Source organism: Engraulis encrasicolus, chromosome 2 (assembly GCF_034702125.1).
Source record: "Engraulis encrasicolus isolate BLACKSEA-1 chromosome 2, IST_EnEncr_1.0, whole genome shotgun sequence".
NCBI lineage: Eukaryota > Metazoa > Chordata > Actinopteri > Clupeiformes > Engraulidae > Engraulis > Engraulis encrasicolus.
Genome location: NC_085858.1, coordinates 33,283,517 through 33,298,919, shown reverse-complemented (window position 1 = coordinate 33,298,919; position 15,403 = coordinate 33,283,517). Strand labels below are relative to the sequence as shown.

Below are 15,403 nucleotides of genomic sequence, written 5' to 3'. Positions count from 1 at the left end.
CTGAAGATGTGCAGGAAGATTGAAAGGTGCGTCAAACACAGTAGGCTACACATGACATCTTTATGAAAGTCGTTAAATACCTGTGAAGACAATTATGCCCCCAAAATCCACCCTAATAACCCAAAGGTCGCTGTACATATCACTGCATAATAAAATCGCGCCAAATAACTTCGCAATGGCGTCAGCCACACGGTCCACTGTCACTGCGCACGAGGGAGAGGAGGCAGAGAGTTGCGAATATGCCCGAATTGCGCGCGCGCCAGCCTGGATGCGCGCGCGCGCGCACACACACACACACACACACACACACACACAGTGAGAGAGCGAGGGAGAGAGAGAGAGAGATGAGTGGAAGTATATATGGATATACTGTTGTGCAGATAAGGCACCTGCGCTTAATTTAAAATTCAGCCGAAATGGATATGTTACCAGTTAAGGCTAGTATACATGCCGTCACGCTTTCACCGGCCATTTCTGTGTAGTTATTTGGAGTGATTATGCTACAGTGATATGTAGACCGACATTTGGTTATTGGGGATGGATTTCGGTGACATGATTGCGTTGACAAGTATTTAACGACTTTCATGGAGATGTCATGTGTACTGTGTTTGACGGACCCTCCGTGCATCATCCCTTCCTGCACATCTTTACGCATAAAGGTCATAATAGCAATTGTTTTTCTTGTAGCCGTTGCGCATAAAGACGTGCTGGCAGAAAGACGACAAACAGACAAATATTTTTTTGTTATTATTTCTCGACTCCTTTCAGTTATCATTTCAAGCAGCATTGAACTGTCCACTCTGTGTGGTTGTTCAAAGGGAAATGACTTAACTTGGTGCCCTCTCGCACTGAAGAGCGCAATGAAGGCATCCCTTGGGGTATCCACAGTTGAAGCCTTTTTAAAAATTACTTCAACTACAGTAAGACCGCGCTTTCTCAACCACCTTCACAGCTGTCCCTCCTTTCTTCCATCGTCGTAAAAAGCCCCAAGCAACCAGTTCGTCACTTCAAGGTAGAGACATGGGTAACAACGTAGGTTACACATATCTGACCCAAAACAGAGACCCAAAGACAACGCGACATATCAGTAGCGCGCGCTTGTGTGTGTCTGTGTGTGTGTGTGTGTGTGTGTGTGTCCATATTCTCAACCCTCTGCCTCGCGCATATGACAGCGGCCGCGTTAAGTAAATGTGCAATGATTCAAATGATCCCAATGTGATGTCGCATGCCTTTCAGAGTAGGCTATCCTCACATTATTTCATTAAGCTGCATTTTGTTCCCAGGGTTGCGATGGGTTGGAGTTCGTGTAGCGTAGTCTATAGACAACAATGACATAGTAGAAATGTTCACAATGTGTGCGCAATCCGACCACGTTGTGCGCGCGTGGGTATTTGTTTCCCACTGCGACAACATATTGTGAAAATTAGAACTCAAGCGGACTCAGAGGAGAATATTATGGATGTTAGAGATTTAAAAGTCCATGCATACATTTATCCCTTCGGGTCTAGAATCATTGCTATTACCCTCCGGCAAGGCATGACAACCACTCATCCACCAACCACCGGTTTCTGAGAGAAGTACCGAAGACTTATCGTACATTGATTTAGCAAAACCGGAATAAAATATAAGACATTGTGACATGTAATGCATTATTTGGTTTCTGCTGTCGAAGAGGTCTTGGTTTTGAGGGCACGGTTGTGTTGACAAAGATTTGTGGACTTTGATAGCGTTGTAATTATTGTATCTGACAGCCACGTGAATCATGACGCCGTCACTACTTTGTTTGCGACCAATGCAGCCGAGCTGAGGCGAGACACTCCAAGCATTTCCGAAGACTTCCTCGTCTGAGAACGTACGTACGTACGTCCAAAGGTTGGTCGCGACTTCGGTCGGTCTTGCGTCTACAGACCAACGTAAGACCAACTTAAGATCAACTCAAGAGCAACTTAAGACCAACTCAAGAGCAACTTACGACCAACTCAAGACCGACTTAAGACGGTTAGCAAAGGCAAGAATCGAGAAACGGAGTCCAGATTGGCTGTCATTCGCTTGGTGCTGGGAGGGAGCAGATGGCGAGAGACCTGATGCTGAGGCCACCGGTTGCTGTGAGTGACTCCCATCGCATCAGTTACTGTAACTGGACAGCAATGGCTATTTTGTCCTTCTGTCCAACTGACATGGGCTATTGTCCAGTACAAAAGGTCATAGAAGCCTTTTTATTTAGTACAAATGTGCTCGTCAATCCAACTCTAATGGGAAAAAAAAACTACGACCTTGCATTGCTATTACCTTACTGACAGTCCTCAGTAACAGATTATGGAACAAGCTTCTAGTAAAGCTCTGCATAAAACACTTAAATTATTGAGTGGTGCTTGATCATATCACATTAGTCCAGCTCACAGCCTATACATCCAAAAGCAGTCTTTAAAGGTGTACTGTGTAATATTTTTAGCAGTTTATTTACAGAATTCATGCTGCCCATTTTAATGTCACCTTTCTCATGAATAGGCTACTTACCACCACCATCACATCCTAAGAATTCATTATGACAAGGAAAATTGAATTTTTCATACATGAAAAGGAGGGTCTCCACCATTTTGAATTTCCAGAAATAGACATTTTTAGCTGCAAAGCATACTGTGCTTTGGTCAAACTAGTAAATATTAGTTCATTATTTGGTACATTTCATGAAAAGATCAAATTTGGCAGTAGGCAGCACAGTTTCAAGAAGCAGCACAGTTGCAATACCTAGTCTGGCCACCATCCTACACAGTGCACCTTCAAAGGCCCCACTGCCAAGTTTTAAGTCCCCTGCCACCCATACACAAGAATGTCACTTTGAAAGGAACACACCACAGACATATTACCGTTTTTGTCAGAGGGTTTTATTCATACCTTGTACAACACGACTGGCAGAGAGAAAGTAATGACAGTACGGACCGAATAAAGAAGACAGAAGGCTTTCGTTCTGTTTCCAAAAGCCTTGGGGGAAAAGTAAAGGAATGGAGGCTCTCTCAATGTGAGTAAGTTAATGCTCCCGCATATATATATTATCTACAAGTAAAGCCACCCTCCTGCTCACCTCTGTGTGTCCCCATCAATAGCGGCACAGAGGAGGAGGGCAGTGAAAAGCAGGCGAGTTTTAAGACAGACAGAAGGATAGGGAGGAACAGACAGGGCTGCAGCTCTAGCTAATGATTAGCGACTGGCTTGCTACTGTAAGCCTGTGCCTTTCCCCCAGTAACTCTGAAGCCCACCCAGCCCCTGTTGTTTAGTCTCTATATTACAAGCTTTTTACAACTTCAAAATAAATCAATAGCTATTACTACAGTATTGCCCTACATGTAGGCCTAGTGTAGTTTTTTTAGTGACACTGTTCTTTTGTTTTAGTATTAGTGTTTTTATCTTTTTACAAATCACGTACCGACAAGTTACAGTAGATCTGTATAAGGCATATCACCAGAAACAAGGAGACGCAAGGGAATGACATTGGGTGCAAAACTTATGGACATCATCTAACTGTGATATTTGCCCAGGAGTTGTTGACTGGTTGGTCCAGGGAGCATGGTGGTGGGCAGGAAAGAGTAATATGTATTGTGTATTATAATCAAGGGAATAGACTAGTTGGGCACAGCTGTGGACGGGAGTCAGAGGCACAGGGGCCTATACTACAAAGCTGGTTCAGGAGAACCAGGTTAAGTTAAGAGGTACATCATCTATTAGAAGAGCCTGGAGTCCTCGTTTTCTAATAAGCAGCATTTTCTAATAATAACTTAACCTGGTTTACTCCTGAACCAGCTTTGTGTAGTATAGGCCCCAGGAATCAATCTTGTGGAATAAATGGTTGATTATGATGCCTCTGAACAGTCTCTTCCCTCACCGTTGAGCATGCCAGTGACTGCTTATGTTGGGGTACTGACCTACAGAGTGCAAAGGGTTAACAGTCCCAGAACAGTCAGCAGCATAGCTAATACTGATCCAACCTGGACTCAACATTTCTTTTCATTTATTTGTTTTAATCTACGACTTCCAGAGTTTCTTTTAAGTATTTATGTTAAGAACATGGAAAAAAGGAAAAACAATGGAATGAGTGCGCAATAGCTGACTTCAGCAGAGGGAAACGCTTTTCCACAGAGCTTGCGTTCTTGTCACAATAAGAGCATATAACTACCTTTTTTCTGCAATAGTTTGAACCACGTGCAGGTTACTGTTCAACAATAAAGCATGAAAAAATATCAACTCAACATTGGCAAGACTCTCAGTTCTGAGATATTTTTTTACAAAAATGGAATGCTCCAACAAACATGGATTAAGTTCACAGAATTAGGTACTGTTACAAGATTTTGTTAGTGAGATGATCCAAAAAAAAAAAAAGAACCTTAAAACAGCCCATTTTTGATCCAAACGCCTTCAATCCCCTTTGTCAGCTTGGGATTTCAACTGTGACCGAAGAGCCTTTGTCACACCATAACCAATAACTCTCAACACAGTTTGCATACCAGCAGCTGCTGTACAGTATAACGTGGATCTCATTCCCTCCCTCACGCTCTCAGGTCAAGCTGCCACCAGTGTCTTCTAATTCCTCACAGGCAGAACGGAACGCCTGGCCCTGCCCGTGCCTCATGCCGTATCATTTACAGTAATATGGCTTTGCTGAAGACTGGCAGCATTAGTAAGTCAAGTAGTCGCAGTCGTAATAGTCACAGCAGACATCTTGTCGTCACACACGCACATACATCATACACCAAAGCGTTGCCAATATTCAACAGGAGATCAAAGACTTTTCATATTATTATAATTATTATTATTTTTATAGACGTTCTGGCACAACCGGGACCATGCAAACTTGTCTGATTTTGGAGAAAGAAATTTTAAAAAATGTGTTGTACAACAGGACATTTGCAGCACATGCAGATGGATTAGAGTGACCATTTAGTAGATATCAGTCTGACCACATATAAAAGCAAAGAGTCAGCGTCTTGTAATCATGTTCTTGAGACCTTGGGGTTTTTTTTCAGGATGTCATGTCCTGACTACAAGCACCCCTAAGAATGACCCGGAGAATAATGCTATTGTTTTCTATTGCCGTTGTGTACATGTGTGCATTACATTAAAAATGTTTTCTTCTTCACAGACACAAAAAAGTGTTGTGAAGAAGAACGTCATCAATCTATGTGAGAGAATCAGTACCAGTATTGTGAAGGAATGCAAAAAGCAGCCGAGGAAACAAACAAAAAAATGATATTAAGAATAATCATCATATTCATCATCATCCCCATCATCACGATCCCTTGCATACACTACAGCTGAGTCCCCATGCCTGAAATGCCCTCTGGTCGATACAGACTTGCATGCATAGTCCATAATGGGTTAGGGTGTGTCATAGGGTCTGGCATTACAGTACAGTAGAGACTGAAGGTCAAAAGGGGGAATACCTGCTCCGGTTGGGTTTCTGCTTCCGTTGGCACTTTTTCCCTCTTCATCTTTTCATAAAGTACCAATTTAAAAAATAAAATAAAAGCAAACTCATCTTGCGTACTCACAGGACCAGAGACGAGTGTTCCCACAAGCAAGCCGGTCCTCATTTTGAAGCCATCCGTTAGTCGGTCCTTGTAGTGAGAAATAAGGGGAATGCTAGTAATGCCCTTTCTGTCCACCGGGGGTCTCTGTTGACCCCCACCACGTCTGACCAATGGAGCCTGCCAACTGGTGGCAGCCTTTTGGTAACATTGAACTCTCTTCTCGAGCGTCTCAAGTGGCAGTCTTCCAAGTTCCGTCCGTCTCTCTGAAGACTGACACGTTCACAGTGCATGATCTCCCAAAGCTCTCAGTAACTCATCATGATAAAACGTTGACACAAAAAGAAATACAAACTATAAATCCATGGCATTGGAATGGTGGTTGCTTGGGCCTTTCAAAGGCTAAGTAAGGGAGCTACAATAACTAGGAAACAATACTAGCCTGTAGCGTCAGGCTACCGTTAGCGTTTTTTTTTCTTGGTCAGCGTTTCTTTTAAAGAATGCACCAAAATCAAAGTAAGACCAATACGCCAAAAAAGGAGGGAAACAAAACACGCAAGTTAGGAAGGACAAAAAAAAAAAAACAGTAGTTGGCCTAGATGCCTCTTCTTCAAAACCACATGTCTTTCATCTTGCCCTCCATGTTGTTGTGCTGCGCCTGTTTCTCCCTGCTCAAGTCCTTAGCCCTGGCTGGCTGGCTGGCTGGCTGGCTGCTGCTTGACTGGGCCAGTGGAGGGGTTAAAGGGAGGATGGGAGAGCAGCGAGCCGTGCATTCTGAGAGATGGTAGTGTTTTTGCATGAGATGGAATGCCGTCTTGGTTACCACAAGATTGTTAATGTTAAGACACCGCCATGAGTGATTAATATGTGCGTGCACATCACCAGTTAGTCACCTCTATGACTTGTGTGTAGATATGCATATGCTGTTGTGTGTTTAAGTGTGTGTGTGTGTGTGTGTGTGTGTGTGTGTGTGTGTGTATTTGTGTAAGCGTGTGTGAGAGAAGGAGAGGTGGTCTCCTGGCAGCAGGCGTTCACAGTGTTCACCTCCCCACAGGAGGCAGAGGGGGCGCTCCTCTCATCACTGTTGGACAAACACACACACACACACACACATTAGTGTCATAACATACGCAGCACATCAAGACTCCATATTACACACGCGCACACACACACTTCATGGGGTGGATGGTGGGGACATGTCTAGACCACGTCTAGGACTATCTTGAAGTGTCCACACCACATATCAAATATAATGTAAAAAATAATATTAATCCTCAACAATGAGTCCTCACCAGGGTTGCCAGATGAGAATGATGATTTCCAGCCAAAAAAAACCTAGAAGCACTAAAACCCGCCCAATTTTAAATTATTCATTTCTATTGATTTCTATGGCCATACATTGGCAGAAAAACCCACCCAAAGGCCTTTTTTTTACCCGCAGATGGCCATCCCAAGCAGTCCAATTGGGTGGGAAACCACACGATCTGGCAACCCTGGTCCCCACCACTTCCCAAACCAAACCTCACCATCGCACGCACGCGCACACGCACACGCACACGCACACGCACACACAGACAGAAAAAGAGGCATGAAAATTGCTGCTATAAGGCACATGTAGCCACGCAGGCTCACCTCTATTCGCTTTGCTAGGGTAGATCTTAGTGAAGTGCCTGTACTCATCTGGAGGAGGGAAGTCATCCAAGGGATGGAAGGAATACTTGGACTCAAAGTCATCTGTGAGAGAGAACAATGGATTGAGAACCGACAAAAGTGTGCATGCACACCAGGGCTTGACGTTAAAGTGACCAGTCAAAGTGGCTAGTTAGACTGATGCTGAATCTCAAATGGTGCACTTGTGCACTTCAGTGCTCATGTTTCTGTGTGTATGGCGTATTAGTTACGCACTGAAACATAGTGTCCAAAGTGCACCATTTGAAATGCAGCATGAAATTGTCACAAGCCACAGCCAAGTTTTATTTGGCCGGTTGGCAGTTGAGAATGTCGAGCCCTGAAACGCACGCACACACACATTTACGCCCTCCCACTTCTGAACAGTTCACAATCCCAGGGGTGTTTAAGGAACAGTACGGAGAGAGAGGGCAAAGAGGTAAAATTGAGGGGATGTGGTGTATTATGAAGTACATGAATGAGCCCCAGATGAAATGAGATGAGATGAGATGAGATGAGATGATGAATGATGGAGGAGGTGTGAGCACACGACACACACTCACCTACAAAGGAGCGGGGGGTGGAGGTGGTGTGTCCGTTTCGGGTTGGCGGAGGGGGAGGAGGGGGTCCAGGGGGGGTGGGGGTGGGGGGAGGGGGAGGCTTGCCCCTACCAGGAGCGTCAGTGGAGGAGCTGCCGTGCCCGGTACGGTAGGGGGGCGGGGGAGGAGGGGGCGCTTCTCGGCCGTTTCGCGACGGCTGGCTCGGCACAGGAGGAGCTGTTGGGTGTGCACCATCACACACGCAGGAATTATGTGCGCACATAAAGATCCACATGTGCACACGCACGCACGCGCGCACGCACACACACGCACACGCGCACACACACACACACACACACACACACACACACACACACACACACACACACACACACACACACACACACACACACACACAGGGAAAATGCAATAACATTACACATTCACAATTAAACACAACCACACACACAAACGTTGATGTCCAAACACGCCAACACTGGGCTTTGGCAGCAGTAAGCCAAATGAAAGCCTACATGATTCTAGAAATAACACTGTCTTCCTAACACAAAAACAGCATAAGACCAGTATGAAGACAGTGTACGGCTAAAGCCAAAGTCAGAGAGAATACAGGAAGAGAACAACTGACCTATTGTTTGGCTGTGTGGTGTGGGGATGTTTTCCTACCTGCTCCTCTGCCCGGCGGGTCCCGTTGGGGCGGCGGGGGGCGTACGCCCTGCGGCGTGGGCGAGGGTGGGGGTGGGGGTGCGTGGGCGCGGGTCGGGGTGTGCCCGGCTGAGGACGGCTTCTTGCTGAGCGAGTTGTGGCGCGTGGGCAGCTCGGGCGCCGGCTCGCCACCGGGGCTGGAGGGCCCATTGGACACCGCGCCACCGCGGTACGGAGGAGGAGGGGGAGCTAGAGAGGAAGAGGAGGAGGAGGAAGAGGAGGACGACGAGCCTCCTGTGGGGGGGCGTCGGTTGTTGATCGGGGAGGAAGGGGGCTTGGTGGGGGGTGGTGGAGGGGGCGGAGGCGCGTTCTCACGCACGGTGGCGGGGGAGGTGCCGCGGGGGGTGGGGGGCAGTGGCTTCTCCCGGTTGTAGGAGGAGGGAGAGGAGGCGGAGGAGGAGGTGGAGGTGGCCGCTTTGGGCGGGGGCGGCGCGTTGCCTCGTCGGTTGACGGGCGGGGGAGGGGGCGGCGCGGAGCAGCTGTGCTTCATCCCTCCAGAGGAGGAGGGTGAGGGGGAGGAGGAGGAGGGGCTGCCGGAGCCTGCGGAGCGGGAGAGGTCGGGGAGGGAGGGCCGCTGCGGGGCGCGAGAGGGCTCACTGGGGGAGGAGGAGCCTGAGGAGTGCTGGTGGGAGGGGCTGTCGCTGTCCTCGTGGCGGGTGGGGGGGCGGGGGGCTGCGGGACGAGTGCCCGGGGGCTGCATCGCCGAGCGGCCCACAGAACCGTCTGGAAAGAGGAACGCCGGTTATTACCGTAGTAGGCTTGCAAAACTTTGAAGACTCCCATCTGAAACACTACTGACTGTTCTTAAACAGTACCATTAATGACAATCTACTAGTAGTTTCTATGACAGAAACTTTTGTAAAGACCAACAAACACAAGCTTGACCTAAAGCTACATTCACACACTTCCCTACTAGTAACTCGCCTAGTCAGAGAAATCAGACTTCTCGCTTTTTCAGAGGCAGTTAAACCAGCGGGAACATTAGCAATGAGCATGTGCATCAATTTGACCGCATTTGATCATTTTGATTTGATCGTGGTGTGGTGTGAACTTGCCTCCGACTGGTCTCAGTTTTGGCACGCCCCCTTGGAAGAGGCCTCCTACTGGCTGACCACCACCTGACACGCCCCCTGGGCTGGCACTGGTCCCACCCCCGGTACTCCCTTTGGGCTCTACACAGGGTTCATCAGCAGCAGACGGGTAACGTCAATAACATTGGCATGAAACAGCTGCAATCATATTCCCCCGCTCCTTTACCCAGTATTGCGTCTTCCCTCAGTTTGTCACAAGTATATGTGTTCTTAAAAAACATATGCGCACACACACGCGCGCACACACACACACAAACACACACAAACACACACAAACACACACACGTGCCCGCACGCACTTTAAAAATAAAAATAAGTAAACGGTGACTTGTGTCAACTTCTGAGATTAATGGAAAAGCCAAAAAGTAAAAAGAGGCTTTTAGGTGGCTAGGTGAGCAAAGGTATTACTTCAATCATGATCTTACTGATCAGCCACTGACGTTTCGTCTTGTAGCAGTGGTGTTTACGCAGTGCAGGACGGCAGAATGCCTCATGTAATAGCAAGACTTACTCTCGATGATGGGGGCACTCCGGTCATTGACGACAGCCACCTTCTTCAGCCGGGTGCCTTTGCAGATGTCACCCAAGAGGGCATTGCGCCCCTTAGCCTCGTCTTTGTTTAGTTTGGGTGGGGTTGTGTTGGCCTGCCAAGACAGAGGACAGTTTTGTTGTTGCATCCAGTTGCACATTTGATGGAGTGACCATCACTAGGATTAGGGGTGGGCGATATGACGATATTATATCGTGAATCGCGATATTGAGTAAAATATCGTCTCTAATCTGCCAAAGTGGAGAAATCGTATAGATCGTCTTGCAGTGAAGATGTTTATTATCAGTATCAGAGTGACGTTTTCTCACTTGTGTTGTTGTCTTCACTTTATTCTTTACATTATTGTATTCCACTTGTACACTTTATGAGAGTATCATCAGTGTGTTAACATTTTATTGACTGCAAATTACAAATTGCAAGTATATGAAAGTTGTTTTTTGTTGTTTTTATTTTTTGGATGGAAGATCGTGATAAAAAATCGATATCGTGATTTCATGTTAAAAAATCGTGATACAACATTTTTGCCATATCGCCCACCCCTAACTAGGATTGTGGGTGTGTTCTGACTGTCACGCCAACGAGCCTGGCTCTTTGGTGTAGCGGTCAGAGCCACAGATTATAACCCCAGAAAGTCGAGGTTCGAATCCCGTCTGGGCAACTCAACCCCCCTTCGGTACAACACACAATCAAATAACACACACTAGTACTGCGAAATGCCTTCACCCTGTACAGTGCAGAAAATCATGGATTAAGCTTACTGGCTGCATCAATATGCGATCATCACCTAATGATGCCGTCTGGGTGATGATAGCATATTGGTGGTTTCAATGTCTTTCAGTCAGAGGTTCCAAAAGTCATCAGTCAGAATGTGTAAGCAAGCACTACACCGAATATAGAACATCAGAAGATGATGCGAAATCACATAACATGCGCATCCCATGCACACACAAACTCGAATCACTTGACACACGAAAGTTAGAGGACTACTGCGTCACTCCTATGTGGTGATGGTGATACTTTGGGCAAATGTTAACCTACCTGGCTGAAGGTGGGAGGCGGGGGTGGTCCGCCGGGAGGTGGCGGGGGAGGGGGAGGGATTGGCATCTTTGCCACTACAGTTTGCCGCGTGTGCAATCGCTCATTCAGATGCGCTGACCTGTCAACAACACCACAAAAAAAGAACCACGCCTTCCCATTAAAGCTGCATATTTTGTGTAGAAGTTCACACATAGTGTCGCATAAAATGCAGCATGGTGTCTTGCGTCTTGCGCTTTTCCAAGTCATGTATCGTCTTAACTCGACATGTGATTTAAACTTGTATTTCCGCGCAGTGCATCTGTTGACCTGGGCTACTGTACACTTTAGGAAACGTCCGCAGAGCCTCTGCACCACTGAATTAATAGCGATAGCGTAGTTTCCTGCTGAAGTAAACAACCTGAATGGATGGATGCATCTTGTTTACACGTTGTTTCCTTTTGAGTTGAAACAGATTGGCGCTGAGGAAGGATCAAAGGTCTTAGGTTGCACATTGCAGCGTTTCATTTGCTATGCCCGATTAGTTTAATAAGACTAACAACGTTGATGTTGGCTAAAAACGATATTGTCTTAAAGCATCTAACGCCAGAGTTAGGACTAGTAAACAAACATGATATTCCGAAACTGACCAAACGAGTTTGCTGAGAGTGAATCAACCAAAAGCGAAAAGCTATGTCTTTTCTGTTGCATTAACAATAAACATTCAAAGCAGGTTCGTGTCAGAACTGGCAAAAGATTTGCTAACAGTGAGATTTAGCTAACAATCTAACTAGCGATGTGGGCCATGGCGATGGAGCAAGCGCAGGGCAGCAGTATGCAGTATGCAAGGAGAACAAATAAGATGTACCCAATTTTGTTATGAATCACATCGCCTGTCTAACCTGACTGACAATGTATTAATGTCTGCAAATGGCCATTTTATTACAGCATATGAACTAGCAACATTAGCGAGCTAGACATAGCAAGCTAGCATTAGCCAGCACCAAAATAATAAACCTACTAACGTGCAAACTGTGTTATTGGGTGTGTCTAACAGGCAGTTGCTTTTGATTTTTTCATTGAATTGAATTTCAGCAATGCATGGCATTACCTGACAACGTAGATATCGATAATACCACTGACAACCGAGATTTCACCCAGGCATCGTATTACGACTTCACTTCAGATGCGAGAAGCCTCGATTTCGTACAGCATCAGCACCTGTTTTTCTTTTCCGGGTCGCATCATTCGGTAAACCAAATTAAAAGCCTTGCTGGCCATACCTTTTTAATTTCTGAATAATTTGTCATTTGGAAATGTGATGGAATACTTTTTAAAAACATTTCTTTATCAAAGTTTTGTTATTTTAACAGACACACAATAACCCCAAGTGATGGAATACTTTTAATGAAATGAGGTGACAGGCTCAAGGAGGTCTACATAAGCACAATACATTACTTACTGTATCATTGGACAGGCTACCAGCCTGCCTTTGCATATCAACGCATCAAATAAGCCTATGCAGGCATATTACGGGACTACTACCACAGCTATTACAATAAGTCAGTATCTTTGCTGGGGTATTGGGGAGTAGGCTGAAGAAGACCACCCTATGCAGCCTAATGAAATATTTATAAATGTGTTCTCCTCCTTTCCTCTATTCATTCCCTCCATTCCCCTTGGTTTCTTCCTCTCTCAGATACCCCAATTTAGGCCTAATCAAGTTTTCATGGTCCAAATTAGTCAGCGCCATCTCAGACTTGAGCATAATTTATCACGCATGTCTCAGTATGAAGCTTTGTAAGATTAAAGACAATCATCATACCCTGTTTATGTAAGGAATAAAACAGATCAGCATTTATAATCAAAACAGAAAATATTTATTTTGACCACATAGGGCCAAATTGAGGTGATAGATGTTACATAATTCTGTTGCATGATCTCAATCATGACCAAGTCCTGTATACATATGTCAGTCACATCATACAGACCCCTTGACTTTCATGTTTCGTCCGCAGATGGCTGCAAAGAACCAGACAAACATCAAGAGTGTGTAAAATAGCAGGTTGGTGAGGTCCTTCACAAACTCGAAATCCATGTAGGCCTATTTGTCCACAGCCTGGTGATGAATGTGCTTCTTGGCAGCCTTTTACTCTTGCTCTCTTCTTACTTTGTCAACAATCTGACACCACTCCATGTCTTTGCTTGACTTTGTTGCTATATGCACACCTTGCTCCTCAGAGGTGGCTCCTGGAAGCCCACCACCACAGCCCCTCTAGAAAGTCTTCCTAGAGAATCTGTGCTCACCACTCTATTCTTGTTCTTGGTCCTCAGAGGCACACAGTCCTAGCCCCAGGTCAGTTTGGTATCTATGATCTTTTGGTCTTGTTGGAGTGATAAAAGTCATATTTGCTCAATAATTCACAATTCTCTGAAGCTACTTAAAATCATCTGTCAACCGCAAAACACTGACTAGAACTATAATGGAGTAATGGATAATATGCCTCTAATGTGGAATCATCTCATAGCAGGTCAACATGTGCTTAAGAGACCAGCAAAGGTCCTGCTTCGCCCCCTTGTGGTAAAATATTTGCTGTGCAACTGGGCCCTCATGGGTCTGGTGTATTCTGCCAAATTCAGGGTGTCATTACATTTGACAAATGAATTTCAATTTGAAATTGAATTTTTGAAAATTGCTCCACTCCTCAGATGAGTGGAAGTGATTTCATCACAATTCAAAGAAATTCATCCCAATCATCAAATTGACTGCAGGACTGCTGGGCTCATTCTCAACTAAATTCGGAGCTTTTTGCTATCCTGTGTCAGCGTGGGCGGAATAACGTAGCTTCGATTTTTCTGGTGCACAAAAACCTCCTGCCTCTAACATCTTGGTACTCATATCCCCTTCAAATCATCAATCTATCAAAATGTGTTTATATAGCACAGTATCATAACCACAACGTTGATTCACAGTGCTTTGCATTCACTCACACACATTCACACATCTGCTCTGCCAAGTGACTAGCCAAGCCTTCGTCCATTTCTCATTTTCTTCCAGAAGTTATATTCATATGCCCACTTGGCCAGCCCCCCTTTGCCCTCTGGGGCCCCTGGGCACGGGGCCACTTGGCCAGCCCCCCTTTTGCCCTCTGGGGGCCCCGGGCAAGGGGCCACTTGGCCTACTCACTACTGTATGTCTGTCTGCCCTGAGGGCCTGTGGGTGGGAAATAAATAGCTATGCAGCGATCACAATGGCAGATTCCAGCAGTGTGGTCTAGAGCCTCGACCACAGCGAAATCCAGACAAATACATGTTCTGTAAGATACACACACTCACAGACACACACAGGCAACGACCAAGTTCCATCCAGAGGCAAATTTCAGTTAAAAAAAAGCAAGTCTGGCCAGTTGGTTCTAAATAAACCCAGACTCACACACCCCAGTGCAGGACACCAGGGCTGTTACACATGAGAGCCTGCCCTATAGTATGTTAGTAGACTATGTAAATAGTACTGGTCGACCATAACAAAATGTCTCAAAATGCCCTTTCTGAGAAGTAGATTGTTTAATGTAGTCTGAGTGTGTGAGTGTGTGTGTGTGTGTGTGTGTGTGTGTGTATGTGTGTGTGTGTGAGTGCGCGTGTGTGTGCGCGCGCGCGCGCGCGTGTGTGTGTGTGTGTGTGTGTGTGTGTGTGTGTGTGTGTGTGTGTGTGTGTGTGTGTCAGAGAGAGAGAGAGAGAGAGAGAGAGAGAGAGGGAGAGAGAGAGAGAGAGAGAGAGAGAGAGAGAGAGAGAGAGAGAGAGAGAGAGAGCATGCATGGGTTACTTCCTGCCATGTGGCTGAGGGACTTGCTGCCGGCAAACTTCCTGTTTCATATTTAGAAGTGAAGTGTTGCACATGCTGAGATCCAGCAGCAGGGCTGGATTAAGACGTCATGGGGCCTAGGCTACAGGTTGCTGTGGGGGGCTCCTGGAAGGCAAATTTCATGACAAATTTACATAGACAGTGTCATAATTACGAGCTAGGAATTAAGGATAATTTGTCTACCAACTGTACTCAATACGACACATGAATTTGTCAATGCACCCTGCCACATGTCCGCAATTTTTCACTTTTGGCCAATCAATGGCCCCCTGGTAGTTGGGGGCCCCTTGGCTGCAGCCATATAGCCTGTGCATTAATCCGGCCCTGTCGAGCAGCATAGCACAGCTCTCACTTTGGGGTCTATAACACAGTAACATATGCAGAGAGTTGAATTTAACATGCATAGTGTTGTTCTTACCCTCCGTGTGTTAAATTAA

At 46.0% G+C, this 15,403-nt stretch overlaps 1 protein-coding gene across 1 annotated transcript; it reads right to left on the bottom strand.

Annotated features, from left to right (window-relative positions):
• Positions 1–4,094: 4,094 nt before the first annotated feature.
• On the bottom strand, positions 4,095–12,308 carry wipf2b (WAS/WASL interacting protein family, member 2b). The gene is made up of 8 exons (XM_063186968.1): positions 12,216–12,308; positions 11,129–11,246; positions 10,052–10,184; positions 9,505–9,621; positions 8,411–9,172; positions 7,751–7,963; positions 7,152–7,253; positions 4,095–6,600 (listed from the first exon to the last, which is right to left on the bottom strand). Exons 2-8 carry the CDS (start codon positions 11,192–11,194, stop codon positions 6,560–6,562), a joined length of 1,434 nt encoding a protein of 477 aa, XP_063043038.1. The 5' UTR covers positions 11,195–11,246; positions 12,216–12,308; the 3' UTR covers positions 4,095–6,559.
• Positions 12,309–15,403: the final 3,095 nt, after the last annotated feature.